The sequence below is a fragment of the Enhydra lutris genome, unplaced genomic scaffold (genome assembly GCF_002288905.1).
Source record: "Enhydra lutris kenyoni isolate GAN:26980312 unplaced genomic scaffold, ASM228890v2 scaffoldscaffold10, whole genome shotgun sequence".
Lineage (NCBI taxonomy): Eukaryota > Metazoa > Chordata > Mammalia > Carnivora > Mustelidae > Enhydra > Enhydra lutris.
The window spans coordinates 3,552,079-3,574,584 of NW_019154094.1; the positions used below are offsets into that span (position 1 = coordinate 3,552,079).

Below are 22,506 nucleotides of genomic sequence, written 5' to 3' on the forward strand. Positions count from 1 at the left end.
AACACGTGGCCGGGTGTAAAGCTTTGACTGGGTCTGGGAATCATCTCAAGGCAGGCAGCCAAGGTCATGGTTGGTGGGGGGGGGTTCTCTTGAAGGACTGTGTGCTGTGTTCCTTCCATATAGCCTGGGCACCTTGTGGGCAGCTGAAGCTGTGCCCCTGCTCGTTGGGTGGTGTCCAAGGGAGGGAGTCTAAAGGGTGGGCTTAGATTAGGCGTGGATTGCTAGTTTGGTGAGTTTGGAACTGTGTCTGGCAGGGAGTCTAGTGAGCTCAGGCCTGAGGCTGAGATGTGGTGAGGGGGCTCAGAGGGTCAGAGTGGGAGAGTGAGGGAGGATTCTGAACAGCCTGCAGGAGGCTGGGCTGGGTCCACCAGAAGACGCAAATGGTATTTGTGGTGGTGGTGGTGGGGGGGTGGCACCAAGGAGGGAACTATAGTTGGGTGGGGAGAGAATAAGGAAGCAGCGGTTTCCAAGCAGCTTTGGACTCTCACCCATGTGGTACTTGTAGCTGCTGGAAAACAGTAAGCAGGTACCCACTCAGTACCTGCCCGTGGGGGGCCCACAGTCTGTAGGTGGGGAAGAGTCATCCTTTTTCCATGCATCTCCTTGTCCTTGTGCCAGCTGGGTCCTTTCTCTGAGCCTGGGCGACGAGATGATCTTCAGGCCACAGACCTGACAGTGTCCCACCCAGTTGTCCATTGCCCATGGGTTAAGTTCAGGTTTCTCTGGGCTGACCTGAGGCTCTAGTCTTGTTTCTTTGACTTTTCCCAACTCTAGCAGTGCCAACACTCCCCAGGCCTCTTTCTTGTCTGCAAAATGGATCCTCTAGTATTTCCTCACTCCTTAAAGCAGATCCCAATGTCCCCTCCTCCATGTAGCCCTCTCTGCCACCCCAGCTCCGCTCCACCTGCTGCAAGGCCAGGGGTGTCTGATCCAGCTGTCTAACAACCCGGCCTTGCATCTGTGTCTGGGATGTGCCTATACATGCACATTGAATTTGGGGGCCATTTTCCAACTTTCCACTTGCCTGGGGGTACAGTCCATGGGCTGAGTCTGGAGAGCCTCCAGGTCCCTAATTCAATTGAAGGGTGACCTTCACCTAGATGGCAAGGTGCCTGGGACCAAGGCCTAGGGTCCCCAACACTGGAACCTCTGGCTGCCCAGAGCTACTCTTGTGCTCAAGCCCTGGGACCACAGGACAGCTGGCACACATGGGAACGTCAACCCTTGCCTTGCTCTGGGCACAGCATCTACGGAGGGAACATAGAGTGGCATATGTCGTCCCAGCCTGGGCTCTGCTGCTGAGACTCGCAGTTCCTGGATGCCCCCGTTCCCCACACTGAGACACTCCCCAGGCTGCCGCCAAGATAGCAACCCAATTCCTCTTCACATTTATCAGTCTCAGGTTCACCACCACGGACACGATACGACAGACTGGCTGCCCCGGGGCACAGAGCCTATCCATCCGGTTCACACAGTTGGTGCTGCTTACTAAATGACTGTGAGGACGCAGACTGGCCCAGAAGCCCAACTCCAGCTGGAGTCTTCAAGCCCATGAGCCCACAGGGGTTGAGCAGGACCCACGAGGCACATGTGTGGGCAGATGGGTGGGTTGTGGGGATCCCTCAGGTCTCCAAGCCATACTTGAAGGGTGGCTCTCAGATTCCTAGGACTCCACCCAAGCTGCTCACTCAGCAGCTACAACTGACCCCAGGTGGTCTCGGCACAGATGTTCGGCTCAGGCTCTGGCGATGTGGGGAGTACTTGGTACGCTGCATCTGTCCACAGAGTTGTCCCCCAAAGGCATGAGCCCCAGGGACTCCCATGTCCACCCACTGAAAGGATCCAGGGCAGCTGGGGTGGCTTGGGCTACAGCTGTCGCAGACTAGCTTCAGGGCGGGGCTGTCAGCGCCACCTGCTGGTGAGGTGATTGGTACAGGTGTGTCCTGGGTCCAGCGGACCCGCAGATCTGAGGAGGGCTGGGCCCTGTCTGGGGACCCCTTCGACCCTAAGCCCCGCAGCACAGTGCCACGCTGGGAGGTCCCTGGTGCCCCTGGTCCAGGTGCAGCCAGGGCTTGGCTGGTCAGCCACCAGTCCCTCTCAGAGGACCTGTGGATCCTCCCCTCAACTCTAACCCAGGCTGTGGGTGGCTGAGGGGCCCATATTTTTCAGGCACTACGGAGCTTTCCCAGTGGCATCCCAGCCCCATCTGCCCAGCCCAGCCCCGCTGCTAAGGAAACAGAGGGGCTTCTGGTGATGGCAAAACCAGGCTTCCATGGTAGGCAAGCACTGGAACTTTAATACACGGCACGACACTTGAGACAATGGGAGGGGCAGGCAGAAATGCAGGCCAGAACATTCCACAGTCCAGGGATGGTCAGTCGTTTGGAAAATACATTTGTGTGTTTTTCCAGAATACTCAGTAGTAAGGCCGTCTGGGGTTGTTCTGTGGGAGGCAAAAAAGATAAGAAGGAGAGGGGGTCAATGCTAAAGACAGCAGTTTCTCCTGCCCAGAACATTCCAGGGACAGCTGAGCCCACATCCTCCAGAGCAGAGGGCAGGTGGGGGAGTCGCTAGTGAGACCTGGCCTAGTTGGGACTGTGAAAGGAGAGACAGCTCTGTCACCAGCAGCGCCGCCCCCTGCTGAGATTCTGGGCAGCCCAGCCAGGAGTCACACGGGGACTGGGGACACACGCACCAGGGGGTTGGGCCGGAAGCGGTAGGCCAGCATCATCCTCTTGCGGAAAGCCTCATACTCATCATCCTCCTTGGAGAGCTCAGCTGGCCGGTCGATGCCAAAGCCTGCTCCATCTACTGTGGTGGTGCCTCTGCAGGGGGGCAGGGGGATGACAGGGCCAAGTGAGCAGGCGGCCAGGCTGCTGGCAGCACGAGAAGCGGCAGGGGGTGCACTCACTTGTTCACCGGGTTCTTGATGCCCTGGCCCTCTGAGCCCAGCCCGTCGCCCTCCTTCCAGCCCATTTTCATCAGCATCTGGTAACCAATGTTCTCCACTGTCAGTTTGAACTCCTTGTACTCTGAGTAGTCAGGCTCTCGGCCTTCCTGCAGGGCAAGGAGGAACCTGTCATCCACCAGGGTCACAACTGTCGCAGGTCCCAGCCCTGGCCAGACCACCACCACGTCCCACCAGCAATGGCCTCACTGGCCGCTGGGACCTCCTGCTCTTCTGAAGCCTTTGTACCAGGTCAGATTCCTTGAGAACAGACCAAAATACTCCTTCTCAGGGTCCCCAGGGCCAGACTTTGTACCAAGCTGCCTAGTGGCCAAGTCAACAAGGGCAAGGAGACGGGTCACACAGGCCTCACCCACAACGGGAAAGATTAATGGTTCATCAGCAAAGAGAAGTCCTAGGTTCTGAGGGCAGTTCTTTACACAGAATGCTAAAAAGATGAGGTCAATAAGTTGTTGACGAGGTTATGCAGCACAAAACGGTTTTACAAAAATCCCCCAAAAGATGACAAGGGATGTGTCCCGTCAGGCAGACTCTCCTCATAAGCACAATGACAGCATGGGAGGAATGTGAATTCCTCTTCTGGAGAACCCAGTCCATGGGGCCTTCTGCCTGAGAAACGCTTTGCCTGTAAACTGCACTTAATTGGCTCCACTGAAAGCAGATTTTCCCGGAAGCCCTGGGAGATATTTCTAAAGCAGCAGCTGAGCTGCTTTCTGCTAATTCTCTCCACAGACGGTGTCTATCATCAACAGATGCCTCCTGAGGCAAGAGGGCCCAGCTCCCCCTGTGAATGAGGGGGGGCCTTGAGGCTGCCTCAGACGCCTGCCTCGTGAAGCTAACAGGAGGGGTTGGACCACTAGCCTGGCTGCCTGCCAGCCAGCCCATAGCCCCTGCTGGTGCCCGGGGACCCTCCCAGCTCACCTTCAGGGCCTTGAAGGTTTCCATGAACTTCTCCAGTTCATCTGGTGGCAGGAAGTCTCCGATAAAGTGCTTGCCGCGGCCCATCTTTGTCAGCTGCTCGGCCCACTCTGCCCAGAGAATCGGGGAAAGTGAGAGAAAGGAAGAGGCAGGGAGCGGGCTGGGTGGCCCCACAGCACTGATGTGAGTCTTGGGCGGGGGGCAGGGACTCAGGTCCCAGAGGAATGAGGTGGCTGGTTGAGGCCCCGACCCAAACCCTGCTCCTCCAGGGAGCCCTTCTAAGTGCCATGTTCAAACAGCACTGACGGCTTAGAGAATTCCTTTTTTCCACCAAGTAGAGGCAGAGAAGCTGAGTCTCTTGCTCCAGACTGTACAAGTTGCAAAGGCGGCTTAAGGCCCCAGGTGGTGCCTCCAGGTGCCTTCCCGGGCAGGCTTCCTGAGCCTGCGGTGCCGAGGGCACGGCCTCACCCAGAGACCCCGGCCCTCACCCCACCCGCAATGTGCTCCCCGGCGCACCTCGAGTCTTGTCCATCTCCATGCGCCGCAGCTGATGTTCCCAGGTGCCCAGCTCACTGTCCACCTCCTCATCACTGTCATAGCCGTGCTGGTGCTGCTGCAGGGCCTTCTCCCACAACAGCTGCATGTCCTGCATCGCACGCTTGTGCTGCATGATCATGTCATACATCTGCTGCATCTGTGGGCGGCACACGCTGGTGAGTGGGGCCTGGGACCGCACGTGCAGGTGGCTAGCCCTTCCGCCTTTCCTGCACGTGCCAGGTGCCCTCACCCATCCCACGTCGCGCCCTCCCCGGGGCAGGCACAGGAGCAGGGCTCGGAGCAAGTACTCAGGAAGACACAAGGCCCCGCATCAGGGCGTGCCCCGGCTTCCCCGAACACCAGTGTGGAGCAGGGAGGCCCCCTCTCTGCTGCACCGACTCTGGCCCAGAACCCAGCACATCGCAGTCACCCTTGCTGTGGACCAAGCGAGTGCACCGCAGGTCCCTACCGTGGAAGGGCTGAGGGAGAGGCGACGCAGCTGCTGGCCCGGAGGAGGTGACTGGGGTTGAGTGTCCCCAAGGACCAACAGACAGGTGCCCGCAGCTCCCCAGAAAGCAGCAGAGAGGCCAAGTCAGCCCTTACCCCAATCACAGCCCAACACCAACTGAGCATTTGTCCCATTGTTTCGGGCACCCAGCGCTAGCCAGGCCTGTCCTGTCCTGGATGCCGGGGGGCACTGGAAGGAAAACTAAGTGGAGACTACCTAGTCAGGAAGAGCCCACAAGCATGCTGGGAAGTAGCTGCACAGCACCAGCCTCAGGGGCTGCCCAGGCAGTGGGAGACGGCCTCAGCTCTGGGTCCAGCGCAGGCTGGGGAGGGTCTCTGGGAGGTGGAATGCTGCTGACAGGGCCCTGTCTGCCCAAGGACCTCTCCCCTGACTGTGGGCAGAGGGAGGCTCGGAAAGAACAGCACACGACAACTGAACTGTGAGATGAGGTGGGGGCAGTACCCCACGAGCCCCGCTGGAGCCTGCCTGCTCTGCCCCACAGACTTACCTCCTGTTGCTCCTTCAGCTGCTTCTTCTGGGCATCTGACAGCTCCGTGACACCCACCAGACCTACGGGCTTCCCTTTCTCATAGCCAAGCCCCTTGAGGTCCTGAACTGAAAACAAGACACAGGCTGGTCAGCCATGGATGCACGAGTCCAGGCCTGCTCCTGCATGTGGCACAGTGTCCAGGCATGTGACCTCTCCAGGCAGGCGCTATAGCCCCATGTTGCAGATGCTGACATCAGAACTTATAGGGTGAGGGCCTCACTCAAGGTCACATGTCTGACGGGTGACAGGACGGGGACTTTGCAAAGGCAGAGACGTGAGAGCCGAGATAGCCTGTGCCTGTGTGTGTGTGTGTGTGTGTATCACAAACTGACTCTTGGAAATAGCCCTGCAGGGAACAGACACCCAGCGTAGACACACAAGGGTTCAGAGTCTGGCATAAGTCTCGGCTGTGTAGCTGTTAGCTCCTTCCGGGGAGGCAGCCGACCATCCTCAAAGCAACTGACATTTAATTTGGCATCGGCTTCGGAGTTTGACTGGAGCCAGCAACACTAATGCACACGAAGATGCTGTGACGGCCCCATCTGGGCGGCGGAAACCACCACCCCTCAGGCGACAGCTTCCTGGGGGAGAAGCTGGGCAGACGGGGTACAGAGGCCCTTCCGGTACATGCAAAGAACCAGGTCCTCCCAGAACACCAGGGTTGGGGCCTTGCCTGCCAGAACCACCCACAAGTGCTCCTTGAGCCCATGTTTATACCCCAATACCTTCTAGAAGGTCTGTGTGGGAGTCCTGTGAACAGGGCAAGGTAGGCAAGGTTTGAGCAGCCTGCTGTGTGCTTGCAGCATGCCCATCATCCCTCTCCTTGGGCCCCTTTACCAGCAAGCAACCAGGTGGGGACTGCTCACACTCCTCTTGGGACGATGCGGACCAGTGGGCCTTAAACCTGGATGCAAGCCCTTGGAGCCTGTGCCTGCACACTAGACCACACAGGGAGGCTTCCTCACCAGCTGGGAGATGGGCCAGGCTTCAGGGATATGAGTTCTGAACCAAAGGGCACACACACGTCAGAAGAGCACTCACGGCGAAGCACCCTCCATTACTGTGGGCCCTGGAGTTGGACACTTGATGGCAATCTGACCCGAGACACCCTCAATCCTGGGGAGAGATGCTATCTAGAACCCTAGGGAGTAGCAGAATCTTCACTAGCTTTTCTCCTTGGACTAGAAGTCCATCCTCAGAGCTGGACGGTCAAGGCCAAAAGGCCAGCCATGTAACTTGGCTGAGCTGCCTTCCCTCTTGGCCCATCCTTGCACAAGAAACGTAGGTGTCAGCACCAGGGCACAAAGGCCTCCTCGGCATACTTGTGTGTCCAGGGGCGAGGGCTGTGGAGAGGGTTCGGCCTTCGGGGCAGGCTATGTGGAGGGCAGTGAGCCAGAGGCCATGAGAAAGGCTCTCTCACTCACTCATTCTCACCTGCACAATGGGATGACAACAGATTCCCCACCCTGGTGGGTTTGTCGTAGAAAAGGAGAAACGAGACCACATGCTCTGGCCACCTCTGAAACTGTCAAGGAGGCGGACGTTGGAGTGGATTGTGCAAAACTGACTGTGGCAATCATGGGGCTTATCATCATGTATTTCCTGAGCTTTCTATGACAAGAATGGATCCAAGTACTTTAAAGCTTAAGGGAGATAACAGGATCCATCTGTATGCTGTCTACAGGGACTCGCTTTAGATACAAAGTCACAAATAAGTTAAAAGTGAAAGGATAGAAAAATATACTCCGTGCAAACAGTAACCAACAGCTAGCTGGGATGGCCTTACCAGCATCAGACAAAACAGACTTCTAGCCAAAAAAGGTTACAAGAGACCAAGAAGGAGGTTCTAGGTTAGTAAAAAATTTGAAACAGAAAAATGATATAAGGAGTATATAGCAAAATTGACAAAACTGAGGAGAGAAATACACAGTTCTACAATAACCACTAGAGGCTTCAATGACCCGTTTTTATAAAGGGACGGTGTATCTTGATAGAAAATCAATAAGGATATAGAAGATTAAACACTACAACCAGGAAGACCTAACCGATGCACACAGAACATGCAAACTAACAATGGCAGAATACAGTGCACATGGAACATTCCTCACGACAGATTACCTGTTAGGCTCCAAAAACGAGTTTTAATACATTTTAAAAGACTGAAATCATAACAAGTACCTTTTCTGATCACGATGGAATAAAACTAGAGATCAGTAACAGAGGGAAAATTGGAAAACTCACAAATAGGTGGAAATTAAACAACACACTCTTAAACAATCAATGGGCCTAAGAAGAAATCACCAAGAGAGATAAGAAAATATTTAAGAGATGAATGAACACAAAAGCATGACAGCAAAACAGGTGGGATGGAACAAAAGCAGTGCTACAAGAGAAACATAGAGCTGTAACTGCACATAATTAAAAAGAATGATCTCTAATCAATAACCTAACTGTATACTTTAAAGAACTAGAAAAAGAAAAGCAAACTAATTTCAGAGCTAGCAGAGGGAAGGAAATAAAGATCAGAATGAAGATATAAGAAGTAGGGAAGAGAAATATAGAAAATCCACGAAACCAAAGTTGGTTTTTTGAAAAGATCAACCAAAGTGACATACCTTTAGACAGACTGCCTAAGGAAAAACATGAGAAAAGACTCACTAAAATTAGAAATGAAAGAGGAGATATTACGAATGACTTTACAGAAATAAAAAGGAACTGTAAAAGATTACGATGAACACCTGTTAAGCCAACAACCTGGGTAACATGGATGAAGTGAACCAATTCCTAGAAACGTATAAACCACCAAAACTAACTCAAGAAGAGAGAACCTGGGGCGCCTGGATGGCTCAGTAGGTTAAGGCTCTGCCTTCAGCTCGGGTCGTGATCTCAGGGTCCTGGGATCGAGCTTGGTGTCGGGCTTTCTGCTCATCAGGAAGCCTGCTTCCCCCCTCTCTGCCTGCCTCTCTGCCTACTTGTGATCTCTCTCTCTCTGTCAAATAAATAAATAAAATCATTAAAAAAAAAAAAAAAAAGAAAGAGAAAATCTAAACAGACTTATAGCAAGTAAGGAGACTGAATCGGCAATCAAAAGCCTTCCAATAAACAAAAGCCCAGAACCAGATGGCATTACTGGTGAATTCTACCAACCATTTATTACTAATATTTTGTTATTCATTTGAGAGAGAGAGAGAAAACACAGAGGGAGAATGAGAGGAAGAAGCAGACTCCCTGCCAAGCAGAGAGCCCTATGCAGGTCTCTCTATTCCAGGACCCTGAGATCCTGACCTGAGCCGAAGGCAGACATTTAACCAATTGAGCCACCCAGGTACCCCGAATTCTACCAACCATTTACATATTTATTTATTTATTTCTACCAACTTTTTTTTTTTTTTTTTTTTAAGATTTTATTTATTTGAGAGAGAGTGAGTGAGCAAGCCATGAGAAGTGGAGGGTCAGAGGCAGAAGCAGACACCCCACCAAGCAGGGAGCCCGAGGTGGGAATCGATCCTGGGACTCCGCGATCCTGATCTGAGCCGAAGGCAGTCACCCAACCAACTGAGCCACCCAGGCACCCTCTACGAACCATTTAAAAGAACAATTAATGTTAATAATTCTCAAACTCTTCCCAAAAAGTGGAGGGAATATTCCTCATTCCATAACATTAGTATTACTCTGATACCAAAAGCAGACAAAGACACCACAAGAAAACTGAAGAGCAACATTCCTTATGAATATAGATGCAGACATCCACAACAAAATACCAGCACACTGAATACAGCAGCATGTTAAAAGGATTATTCACTATGAGCAAGTGGGATTTATCCCAGAAATGCAAGGGTGGTTTAAACAGAATTCTGGTGCCATTTCCAATGTGTGTGTGGGAGGGTCACCCACACAACGAGCAATTCTCAGATACCCACTGGGTGTCCAATAGGTCAACTCGGTTCTAGCACTATTCACCAGGAGGTAGCAATGGATTCCATGGGTTAAGGGGTCAGTCTTTTAAGACTGCTCCCTCCACCCCGACCACCTTTAGCCACCAGCTACAGGCCCAGGTCATCACATATGCTACTGGCGGGCTGCAGATCAGACGTTCCAATGATCCCCTCCTGGGTTCAATTAGTTTGCTATACTGACTCACAGAACTCAGAAAAACACTTTACTTACCGGATTACTGCTTTACTTACATATCATGCATGGAAATAACTTAGTAAGTCCAGATGAAAAAAATGCCCTGGGCAAGGTATGGGGAAAGCGGCCAGAGCTTCTATGCTCTGAGTGTGCCATTCTCTCTGAACCTCCACGTGTTCAACCTGGAAGCTCTCTGAACCCTGTGTCTTCGAGTTTTGTGGAGGCTTCAGTGCATAGGCATGGTTGATGAAATCACTAGCTGCTGTTGACTGATTCAACCTCCAGCCCCGCTCCCCTCCCTGGAAACTAGAGGGTGGGATGGAAAGTTCTAGCCCTCCGTTCATGGTCAGTTCCCCAGGCAACCAGCCCCCATCCTTAGGGGCTTTCCAAAAGTCACCTCAGTAATGTAAACCCAGTTGCGGTGGAAAGGGGCTTATTATAAACAAGACCCCCATTTCACCTTTATGGCTCTGAAGCATTTTCATGAACTGAGGACGGAGACCAAATAATACAACAAAAGACGCTCCCACTGCTCTTATCACTCAGGAAATTCCAAGGGTTTTGGGAGGAACTGTGAGCCAGGAACTGTGAACAAAGACCAAATACATATGAGAAATATTATTTTGGTCATCTGAATGGCCAAATACGTATTTCTAGTAAACCACAACGTCACATGGCTCAATATGAGAAAATTAACCAATGTAATACACCACATTAACAGACTGAAGAAAAAAACCCATGCACTCATTTCAACTGATACAGAGAAAGCATGTGACAAAATCCAATACCACTTCATGGTCAAAACATTCAATGAACTAGGAACAGAAAGAACATATCAACATGATAAACACATAGCTAACATCATATTCAATAATGAAAAACTGAAAACATGCCCCTTAAGATCAGAATAAGACAAGGATGCCCATTTTCCCCACCTCCATTCAACTTAGTACTAGAAGTGCTAACCAGAGCAATCAGGCAAGAAAAAGAAATAAGAGGCATCCCATTTGGAAAGCAAGAAGTATCTCTTATTGCACATGACATCATCAGAGTTATACATACGGAAAAACCTAAAGAATCCATCAAAAGATTGTCAGAGCTAATAAGTGAGTTCAGTGAAGTTGGAGGATCCAACATGAACATGCAAAAATCAGTTGTATTTCTATACATTAGCAACAAACAATCCTAAACAAAAATTTAAAAAGCAATTCTGTTTACAATAGCATCCAAAAAAAATCACTTCGAAACAAATTTAACCAGGGAAGTATGAGACATGTACAATGAAAACCACAAACCATGTTGAAAGAAATTAAAAGAAGATCTAGATAAACGGAAAGACATCTGTGTTCACAGTCTGGAAGACTGGTTGTTGTTGCTGTTGTTGTAAGGAAGACATAAATATTGTTAACATTATTGTGTCCATACTATCCAAAGCAATCTACAGACTCAAGGCAATTCCTATCAAAATCCCAACAGTGTTTTTGCAGAAATGGAGAAGCCCATCTGAAAATTCAAGACCTCAATAGCTAAAGCTTGAGGAAGAAGGACAAAGTTGGAAGACTGACTTATTAGAAAGCTACGGTAATCAAAACAGTTGATACTGACCTAAGGACAGACATACAAACCAGCAGAACAGAAAAGAGAGCCCAGAAATAAACCCTTACATCTAAGGACAACTGAGAGTTGATAAGGGCATCAAGACCATCCAAAGGGGAAAGAAAAGTCTCTTCAACAAATGGTGCTGGGAAAACCGGATCTCCACATGCAAGAGAATAAAGTTGGACCCTTAGCTTACATCACATATAAAAGTTGCTTCAAAATAGATCAAAAACCCAAAACTAAAAAAAACTCAGAACATAGGGGCAAATCCTCATGACCTTGAACTTAGCTACAGTTTCACAAATGAAACCAAAAGCACAGACAATGAAAGAAAAAATAAGTTGAACTTAGTCAAAATTTCAAAACGTTTGTGCATCAAAGGACACTAACCATCAAGAGACTAAAAAGACAATCCATAGAATGAGAGGCTGTATTTGCAAACCATATATCTGAATAGGGGGTTAACGTCCAGAATATATAAAGAACTCTTACAACTCAACAACAAAGACAACGTAATTTAAAAGTGAGCAAAGGACTTAAATAGGCATTTCTCCAAATAAGCTACACAAATGACCAATCAGCACATGAAGATATGCTCAACACCATGAGACATTAGGGAAATGCAATTCCAAACTACAGCGGGACTCCACTTCACACCTGCTAGGATGGCATTATCAAAAGGCAAGGATGTGGAGAAATGGGAACCTTTGGGCGCTGCTGGTGGGACTAGCAAATGGTGCAGCTGCTGTAGAAAATGGTTTGGCGGTTCTGCAAAAAAGTGAAACTGAATGACGGTATGACCCAGTGATTGCACTCCTAGGTAGGGACAAGAGAATCAAAATCAGGGACGCACACAGTACTTGCAGACCAACGTTTCACAACAGCACTATTCGCAGCTGCCAAAAGGTGGAAACAACCCACATGTCCATCAACCGGTGAATGGATAAACAAAGTGTAGTCCCATCTGTGAAATGGGAGTATTATTTAGCCGTTAAGAAGGAATGAAACTCTGAAACATGCTACGACACAGATGAAGTGTGGAAACGTTCCCTTAGCAAAGGAGCCAGGCTGTCCTGATAGAGGTGGGGGAAGGGGGTCAGCCCACCTGACAGAGGTGAGGGAGAGGCGTCTACATCCCTCTGTACCAGCTCGGCGGGTGGGAGTTCCACCTTGTCCTCTTCGGGCCCCCACCGGCTCTTTCGCTTCTTTTTCACAGTGGCTGTGGTGGCTGGCTTCCCGGGGACGGCTGGAGCTGGGGTGACTGCAGGCGAGGGGGCAGATGAGGCAGGGCAGGCAGCAGCTGGGGGCAAGGACACCGAGGGGGTCTCAGGAGGGGATTTGCGTTTCAGGCTGAGGTCGGGTGCCATGAAAGTGCCTGCGGGGCCAGCCTTAGCTTTCCGGAACTCTTCCAGCTTCTGGCGGTAGTATTTGTACCCTTGGCTGTTGGGTTCATATAGAAAGCTGCAAAGGAGAGTGGGGGGGGGGGCACACTGTCAACTGGGCCCGAGCCCCCTGCCTGACTCTGGGCAGGAGCAGCTCGGGCCTTGTGCACACGTGCCCAGGTAAGCCAGGTAAGCCAGGGTCATAGGAGGGTCGAGGTCTCCACCATGACCTCCTGCACTGCCAGGCTTCAGTGGCTGCTGTCTCGGGTGGCTCAAGCTAGAGGAACAGCACGGCAGGCTCGCGGCTTGTCACCAAGCCATTCCCGCAAGCCACTCGTCACTCCCAAGTCCCGGCACCAGCACTATCAGGCACCCATCACAACATAACTGAGCCCCTGCTTCAAAGGACAAGGGGTGGGCTCTGTCAGACCTTTCCCAGGCTCTGTGGGGCTTCTTCCCCTGCTGTTCTAGATGAGCACTCTGGTGCCTTCAAACCAAGAAATCCTGAGTTGGGAGAGATACCTGGTGCTTGAAAGGGCAGGGTTTGTCCCAAACCTGACGGCCGGACACATCTGTGCTTCTCTCCAATGTACCCTGAGAGGCATCAATAGCAAATGAGCCAAGACAGAAACACTGATCAGAATGGACAGGGACTGGACTCCAACTGAAGGGCAAAAGCCCCACACCTCACTGGAAGTTGAGGTCCCCTTAGTCTCTCCCTATCAACTCCAGTCCCAAGTGTGAAGCAGGTGGGGCTGGGTTCAGAGCTGGCAGAAACTATGGCTCCCTCCGCACCTGCCCACCATGTCTCATCTCAGATTATGCACATCTTGAGCTGACGGTTCCAACTCTGTGGTCCACACCAGAGCAAAGAGTCACAGCTCAGTCACAGCACGGGCTACACAGGTTTCCACATGGAGGGGCCAGACCTGCACTCACGGACTTGGGAGTCTGTGGTCACAGCATAATGCTGTGCTGTGAAAGCAATGCGCAGGCTCAAGGATGCTATAAATTCTTTTCATACAAGAAAGACAGCAGAAAGAAGCACCATGGACTGTTTCTATGTGTCTACATGAGAGCCAGGAAGGGACAGAAGGACCCCAGCCCAGCTAACATCAGTACCTAAGGTGGGACAGAAGGGCAGGGAGATGGTGGCATCCCCTCTGTTTTCCTTCGTACTTCTTTGCCCTAGAGGTAGACAATGTGAACAGATGTACTTCTATTAAAGAAATGGAGTGTGATGCCTGGTTGGCTCAGTCAGCAGAGCATGTGACTCATGATCTTGGGGTGGTGGGTTCGAGCCCCATGTTGCGTGTAGAGATTACTTAAAAATAAAATCTTAAAAAAAAAAAAAAAAGTGAGTAAGTAATAACCTTTCAAAAACTGAAAGCACTAGGCCTAGGAGTTCACTGGTGAATTCTACCAAATATTTAAGGAAGAAATTATATCAATTCTCTATAATCCCTTTCAGAGGATAGAAGAGAGAATACTTCCTAACTCATCAATTACCCTAATACCAAAACCAAAGATATCACAAGAAAACTACAGACCAGGATCTCTCATGAACATAGATGTAAAAATTCTCAACCAAGTATTAGCAAACCAAATCCACAAATGTGTAAGAAGACTTAGAGGAGGACGGGGGGAGCAGACAACATACGTGAAGATTAAGAGGTACAAACTTCCAGTCATAAATAAGTCAGGGGGATGAAAAATACAGCATAGGAAATACAGTCAATAATATTGTAATAACTTTGTATGGTGACACGTGGTAACTACACTTCTCATCGTGAGCATTTTGTGATATTAGCTGTCTGATCACTATGTTGTATACCTGAAACTACGTTATGTGTCAACCATACTTCAACTAAATTTTTTTTTAATTTTTAAAGAATTACACACAGTGGATTTATTGCAGGCATGCAAAGTTGGTTTAACATTAAAAAAAAAAAAAGCAACCCATCATATCAACAGGCTGAAAAAGTTCAATCACATAATCCTATCAATAGCTGTAGAAAAACTCTTTGACAAAATCCAACACCCATTCATGATAAAAACAGCAAACTAGAAACATAAGAGAACTTTTCCAACTTGATAACGAGTATCTACCAAAAATCCTACAGCTAACATCATACTTGATAGGGAGAAAACCAGGTTTCCCACTAAGAATGGAAACAAGGCCAGAATATCCTATCCCACCAATGAGTTTCAACACTGTCCTAGAAGTCTTAGCTAATACAATAAAAGAAGGTAAGAACAAGTATATTAAGAAAGGAGAAACAAAACTGTTCACAAATAACATGAGCATCTATGTAGAAAAAAGCTGATGAAAAAACTCCTGGAACTAACAGGTGATTGTTACAAGGCTGCAGGATACAAGGTTAATATACAAAAGTCCCCTGCTTTCCTATACCCCAGCAATGAACAAGTGAATTTGAAATTAAAAACACAATACCATTTACATTAGTACACAACAAAATGTAGTTCTTAGGTATAAGTCTACAAAATATGAACAGATTCTATATAAAGAAAACTACACAACTCTGAGGAAATGCGTTCAAAACTAAAAAACTTGAGAGATCTTTTTTTTTTTTAAGATTTTATTTATTTATTTGACAGAGAGAGAGAGAGATCACAAGTAGGCAGAGCAGCAGGCAGAGGGAGAGGGTGAAGCAAGCTCCCCGCTGAGCAGAGAGCCCGATGCAGGGCTCGATCCCAGGACCCTGAGATCATGACCTGAGATGAAGGCAGAGGCTTAACCCACTGAGCCACCCAGGCGCCCCTTGAGAGATATTCTTTAACAGTAAATAGGAAAACTCAGTATTATCAAGATGTTGCTTCTTTCCCACTTGATTTATAGATTCAATGCCATCTGAGTCAAAATCCCAACAAGTTATTTTGTGGACACTGACTGATTCTAAAGCGTATATAGGCACAAAAGACCCAAAACAGCCAACACAATATTGAACAAGAACAAAGTTGGAAGACTGATACGACCAGATTTCAAGGCCTACTGTCAGTATAGTATCAAGGCAGTGAGGTATTAGTGAGAGAATAGACAAACAGATCAATAGAACAGACAAAGGGCCCAGAAATAAACCCATATAAACATGGCCAACTGATCTTTGACAAAGAGGCAAAGGCAGTCCAATGGAGCAAAGACATTCTTTTCAAAAAAAGAATGGATGTGGACATCCGCATGCAAAAAAAAAAAAAAAAAAAAAAAAAAGAATCTAGACACAGACCTCATACCCTTCACAAAAATTAACTAAAATGGGTCATAGACTTAAATGTAAAATGCAAGGCTATAGGGCTTCTAGAAGGTAATAGAGGAGAAAACTTAGATGACCTCATGGATGGTGATGACTTTTCTGATACACTCAAGGCACAATCATGAAACTGATAAGCTGGACTTAATAAAAAAAATTTTGGGGGGCGCCTGGGTGGCTCAGTGGGTTAAAGCCTCTGCCTTCGGCTCAGGTCATGATCCCAGGGTTCTGGGATCAAGCCCCGCATCGGGCTCTCTGCTCAGCAGGGAGCCTGCTTCCTCCTCTCTCTCTGCCTGCCTCTCTGCCTACCTGTGATCTCTGTCAAATAAATAAAATCTTTTAAAAAAATTTAAAAAAAAATAAAATTTTTTAAGATTTTATTTATTTGACAGAGAGAAAGAACACAAGCAGTTGGAGCGGCAGTCAGAAGGAGAGGAAGAAGTAGCCCCCCCACTGAGCAGAAAGCCCAATATGGGGCTTGATCCCAGGACTCCAGGATCATGACTGAACTGAAGGCAGACGCTCAACTGACTGAGCCACCCAGGCGCCCCTGAAATTGAAAACTTTTGCTCTTCAAAAGATATCATCAAGAGAAGACACACCACTGACTGGGAAATAGTATTTGCAAAAGTCACATCTGATAAAGGACTATGATCCAAAATATACAAAGAACTCTTAAAACTCAACAATAACAAATTATCCAATTAAAACATGAACTGATGATTTTAACATACACTTCACCAAAGAAGATACACAGATGGCAAATAAGCATACGAAAAGATCTTCCACATCCTATGTCATCAAGAATATGCAAATTAAAACAACACTGAGATACCACTACACATGTATTAGAATGGCCAAAATCCAGAACACTGAGAACATCAGACGTTGGCAAGCATGTGGAGCAACAGGAACCCTCACTCACTACGGAGGGAAATGCAAATGATACAGCCACTTTGGAAGACAGTTTGGCAATTTCTTGCAAAACTAAACATACCACACGATCCAGCAATCACGTTTCTTGGTATTTTACCCAAGAGTTGAAAACTTATGTCCACACAAAAACCTGCACACAGATGTTTATAGCAGTTCCTTCACAATCGCCAAAATCTGGAAGCAACCAAGATGCTCTGCTGTAGCTAGATGGAAAAACAGACTATGGGACATCCAGAGAGTGGAATATTACTCAGTGCTAAAAAGAAATGAACTGTCAAGCCATATAAAGACGTGGAACAATCAGTCTTAAATGAGTATTACCAAGCAAAAGAAGCCAATCTGAAAAGACTACATACTATATGACGCCAATTATATAATATTTTGGGAAAGGCAAACATGGAATCGGTAAAAAGATCAGTTGCCAGGAATTGAGAAGGAAGAAGGGATGAATTATGGGGAACACAGGTGACTTTGGGGCAGTAAGAATACTTTATATGATGCCATGATGATGGATACGTGTCATTATACATTGGTTCAAATTCACAGAAGGTACAAGACCAAGAGTGAACCCTAACATAAACTGCTGACTTTGGGGGATCATGATGTATCAGTGTAGCTGCATCGGTTACTACTCTGGTGGAGAATGTTGATAACAGGGCAGGCTGTGCACATGTACAGGCAGGGGCACATGAGAAATCTCTGTACCTTCCCTTCAATTTTGCTGTGAACTTAAAACTGCTCTAAAAAAAAAAAAAAAAAAAAAAAAGAAATGACATCTTAAAAACAAGTTAAGAGACAAAAGTGAAAAAATTTTCAAGGAGTGAAGGGAACAGTTGGCTGGATGTGAAAAAAGAACCTGGCAACCAGAAAGGGTCGGATATGGATTTAAGGCTATGGTGGGATACGGATTTGGTTTCTGTATTCAGATTTAAAAGATTTTTCAACTTGACAGCATAAGGGTTTCCTGTTAAAATGGCATGGAGTGTGGTGGTAAAGGCACCTCCTCCCACCAGTCTCTGCCTCAGTTTCCTCCCCTGTAAGAGGCCAGCAATGGGGCTTGAAAAGAACAACGTGGCTCGCCCAGGTGACAGGTTAAGAGTGGCACGTGGCTCATGAGCGATGCTGTGCTCGCTGCTACAACCTTCATCTAACATGCCTTCTGATGGCCATGAGCCCACTGAGGGATGCAGTTATTAAGAATTTAGCCCACAAAGGGGCGCCTGGGTGGCTCAGAGGGTTAAAGCCTCTGCCTTCGGCTCAGGTCATGGTCCCAGGGTCCTGGGATCGAGCCCCACATCGAGCTCTCTGCTCGGTGGGGAGCCTGCTTCCCCCTCCGCCGCCTGCCTCTCTGCCTACTTGTAATCTCTGTCTGTCAAATAAATAAATAAAATCTTTTCTTTTTAAAATAAATAAAATCTTTAAAAAAAAAAAAGAATTTAGCCCCACTGAGGCTCGACATTCAATTCGTGCCTCATTTTTCAAGACTACAGATGATGCTGTATTTAACATTATTTCTGGGGATGGAATCGCAGAAGTGGGATGGCTGGTTGAAGGAATGGGTATTTCCAGTTTCTTTATAGATCAGCCATTGTTACAGACTGTTTCCCAAAACACAGAGCCGCTGGGGTGTGCCTGGCCCGTGTGAGGAATCAGGAGGGCAGGGAAGGGCCAAGAGAGGCAAACACAGGAGCTGCTCCTGTTACATTCGGAGGTGAAGGAAGCTGCCTCACACCTGACTCCATGCAGAGATTAAACAGATCATGCTGCTCACCTTTGGCTACTTCCCCATCAGGGACCCCAGGCTCTGCCCTTGCCCTGGCACCCCTTCTTCCCTCTGGCCTCATCAGAGTAACACCCAATGAGCTGGGTGACCACCAGTGAATCCCCACAGAGGACCCAGAGCTGCCTGTGCCAAGAGCATCTCTGAGTTCTGACCCCCGGGGAGGGTGCTGCTGGGGCCTGGACCTCTCTGACCAAGGAGAGCAGGCTGGGCTCGCAGCCTTGACAGAAATCCATAACCTTGCCCGCCTTACCTGCCATAGATTTTTTCATAGTCAGTCCTACTTATGACAAGTGACGGTAAATTAAGTGTCCTTAGTTAGGCAAATACCTTACTTAGGTAAATAGAATTTAAAAAAAAAATGCAGTGACTTACAATATTAAGTCAACGCTGGTTTGGGTGGTGCAAAGTGCTGGCCAGCATCACGATGTTGTGAAGAGATCTCAGGTGGACCTCTAGGCCAGGCAGACCCCTCTCTTGAACTCCAGACCCAAACACCCCATTGCCCCCACAAGGGCTCCTGGCTGCCCAGGTACCATGTACACAGATCCCTGAATTCCCCAGCAGCCGTCCCCCTGCCCTCGTCCACTGAGTCACTGACCCTTGGCCCTCCCTCCCCTAGTCCCCAAGGTTCTACCCGCACAGTACCCCTAACCCCAATGTTTCTCCTCTGCTGGTCTGCTTTGACCTGGTGTGTCTGACCCCATCCCTGCCCCTATGACTATGGCCAGTGCCCCTGGAAGCACAGTTTACCCTGTCACTCTCTATGCAGACTCTCCAGAGGCTGTCAGTGAACACCTGCCCTCTGGGACCTGGCCCTGCCTGGTTCCAAGGCCCAGGGCCCACGCGCACTGATGCTCGCCCTGCATGCCAGCCACACTGGCGCAGCACTTGGATCTCTGCTGCTTTCCTCCTGCTTCCTTTGTCCTGAGTCCACAGTGGCATCTAGAGCCACTGACTCAACTAGCACAGACTGCTGCCCCCGGACTTTTCGTTACACATGCCATGACACCTCCTCACTTTCCCACTCAGAATTCGTGTTATTCATGGCCAAAAACATCCTCACGGGGCATCGCCCCTACACCGACTTGAGCATCCACCTCCTAAGTCCCCGGTGGTCCCTACCCAGCAGCAGTGACTAGCCAGCCCCCACTCCAACGCCCTGCCCCCCCCAGGAACCTCCCCCAGCAAAGAGGTGCTGAACCCACAGCACAAATGAACGGGTAAACACACACCCAGCCTGAGGGCTGGAATGTTGCTGCATGGCTGGAGACAGCTGGGAAGCCAGGCTGCTTGTCCCAGGCCCTCCATGGAACCTGTGTACAGGCTGACGGTTCCCACTTCACAGAGCCTAAGGTACCCCATTCCAACTTCCCTGCCATTCCCTCACTGGAAAGGTCTGACCCTACAAATGCACAAAGTGAACAACACTTCTGGGAGTTTCTGCCCAAGGCCCTAGCCTGCTCCTAGCCTAGGGCTGCCATCTTTGGTACAAAGGGAGCCGGGGGAGCACCAGAGACTTTCTCCATGAGGCACGTTGAAAACAGAACACCCCAAGGGTCCCCACATGCCTGCCTCAGAGATGATTTAGGCTCTGACAAATAGTTGCTCATCATTGCCCATGCAGGTGGCAGAGCTGGGCTTGGGGGTCAGAGCTCCTGGGCCTGACCCTGCCACCTTCTGACTGTGGGACCCACTGGGGGCAGGGGGTAGCAGCTGTGATCAGGGTGTGCGTGGGGTCATCTCCTTGTTTAGTTCCCCTCTTACCTGAACGCCTGGTTCTCGCGGTTGTTCTGGAGAGCAATGGTTTCCACTTCTGGACCCCCGTCCGCTATGAACCTGGCCAACTTTTCTGCAAGGTTCTTGGCCTCTTCGTCCTCTGGGGGTGAAACTTTAAGCAGGCTGTCAGTACTGAGCTCAACTCACCACACCCAACAGCCTAATTTCTGCTAAGAACCCCATGGGCAACAAGAGGGGTTTATTTTAGGAACAATGCAAAGAAAAACAGGCAAATGGGAATCAGATTACTGCACTGGGACCAAATACCAGAGTTAATATTACAATATTATCTTGAGCCCCTGCCCCCACCCTGCCCCCTGCCCCTTCCCACCCCATAGATCATAGAACGGAACGTGAGAGAAGGTCTGGAGCCAGGCCGCAGGGGAGATGGGAGCCCCACCTTAGTCTTTCTGCCACGGCTGCCCATCCAGGTCACACACAGAAGTGGGCCTGGCCCTCCTCTCCTGGGGAGAAGGCGCAGGAGGGCAGAGGGCGGTGGGAGACAGACAAACATATTGACCTCTGTGGCCTGTGTTTGGCCTAAACATCAGTGCGCCTGCCACCCACCATAATCTGGCTGGGATTTTACTTCATGATGACTGGAAACCAGCTAGCATCTCCCCGCCCCCTGATACATACCCCAGCAGGAGCTCACCAGCCAAGATTCTGGCTGTCCTCTATCCCCCTCCCCAAGTGTCAGGCACTTTTGTCTTTATGTCCTCAGTACCAGAGAGGCAGCAGGAGCTCATTAACATTTATTTAAATGACCAAGAACCAAAAGACAAGCATTCCACCCCTTTGCACCCTATACATGCAGAGCAGTGCTCTTGAACATAACAATGACCTTGACCTTGGCCCTCAGACTCCTCCTCACCGCCCACCACTGGTGAAGGGGGCAATGCCATCCCCAGCATGACCCTGGCTGCCGGAGAGGGCACAGACCTGGGCCCTAGGCACCACCCCATGCACCAGAGCCTCCCAGAACCCCGTTTCCCCATGGGATGTGATTTGTCCACACATCTCCCCAGAACCTCCCACCCCCTCCACCCACTTACCTTTCTGAGAGGATGCCTGCAACTTTTGTGCCTCCTTTCTTATCTCAGCCACCTTCTTTCTGTAGTAGAGGAATTCCCTGCTATTCTTATCATGCAAAAACCTGGGGAGAAGTTTCGAAAAACAGAATGGTGAGCAGCAGGATGGGCTGACCCAAGCAGCTTCTGAAGAATGTTGTACAAAAGCAAGCTGGTGGGGTGCCTGGGTGGCTCAGTCAGTTAAGCATCTGCCTTTGGCTCAGGTCATGATCCCAGAGTCCTGGGATGGAGCCCCACGTCGGGCTCCCTGCCCAGCAGGGAGTCTGTTTCTCCCTCTCCCTCTGCCCCTCTGCCCACTTGTGCTCTCTCAAAATAAATAAAATCTTAAAAACATTAAAAACAAAAACAAAACAAAAGCAGTCTGGTGAGCAGAGACACCTTGATGGGTCCTAAGACTAAGCCTCCGCATCATACCAGAGCCCCTGTGGCCTCTGGTGTGAGTAAGCACTAGGAAACTCAGACCAGTGTCTGGCCCACATAAGCAAGCCCCCAGCCCCGACTAGCCTCAGTAATGAGTAGGGTTTTACAAGAGCGAACGTACTACTGTGTGTCAAGAATATTAAGTAGTGGTGGCCTTCCCCTCCCAGAAATACTTACGAAAACGCCGGGTTATCCTTGTAGTTCTCCATAGCTACTTTTTCTAACTCGGGGCCTCCTTCTGCCACAAAGCGGGCCAATTTCTCTATCACTTTCCGAGTCTCGGCTCCCTCTGGGGGTGAAACTTTAAGGAGGCTGTCAGTACTGGGGTTCAACTCACACACCCCACAGTCAACAGGCACACTCTCTCTATGGACCACAACGACAGAGGGGTGGGGGAGAAGAGGGTGAAATGCGGGAGGTTGTCGGGTGTCTTGGGTCCAAGCACAAAGCACTGTGACGAGGGGGGAGGCCGTCTAAACAGTCTTCGTGAGACACACTGGGCGGGACAGAAGTGTGGGAGCCTCTGGGTGACCAGGCTGATCCCCAGGCTTGGAGAGAGACGTGAGAAAACATAGCCAGTCTCCCCCTTTTTTCTGAAATGCTTCATTCTTTTTATTTACCAGGGTTCGGTTTAACAA

General features: G+C 49.5%; 1 protein-coding gene across 1 annotated transcript in view; it reads right to left on the reverse strand.

The window, feature by feature from the left end:
- Positions 1 to 2,250: 2,250 nt before the first annotated feature.
- The window catches only part of LOC111144011 (SURP and G-patch domain containing 1), a 32,088-nt gene continuing 11,832 nt past the window's right edge, over positions 2,251 to 22,506 (reverse strand). The window contains exons 5-14 of the mRNA XM_022498071.1: positions 22,046 to 22,169; positions 21,413 to 21,513; positions 20,346 to 20,469; positions 12,317 to 12,672; positions 5,440 to 5,546; positions 4,403 to 4,580; positions 3,890 to 3,996; positions 2,912 to 3,057; positions 2,696 to 2,825; positions 2,251 to 2,443 (exon numbers count right to left, since the gene is read on the reverse strand). Of these exons, the coding sequence (XP_022353779.1) occupies positions 2,417 to 2,443; positions 2,696 to 2,825; positions 2,912 to 3,057; positions 3,890 to 3,996; positions 4,403 to 4,580; positions 5,440 to 5,546; positions 12,317 to 12,672; positions 20,346 to 20,469; positions 21,413 to 21,513; positions 22,046 to 22,169 (1,400 nt within the window). The 3' untranslated portion in view covers positions 2,251 to 2,416. The remainder of the gene's footprint in view (positions 2,444 to 2,695; positions 2,826 to 2,911; positions 3,058 to 3,889; positions 3,997 to 4,402; positions 4,581 to 5,439; positions 5,547 to 12,316; positions 12,673 to 20,345; positions 20,470 to 21,412; positions 21,514 to 22,045; positions 22,170 to 22,506) is intronic.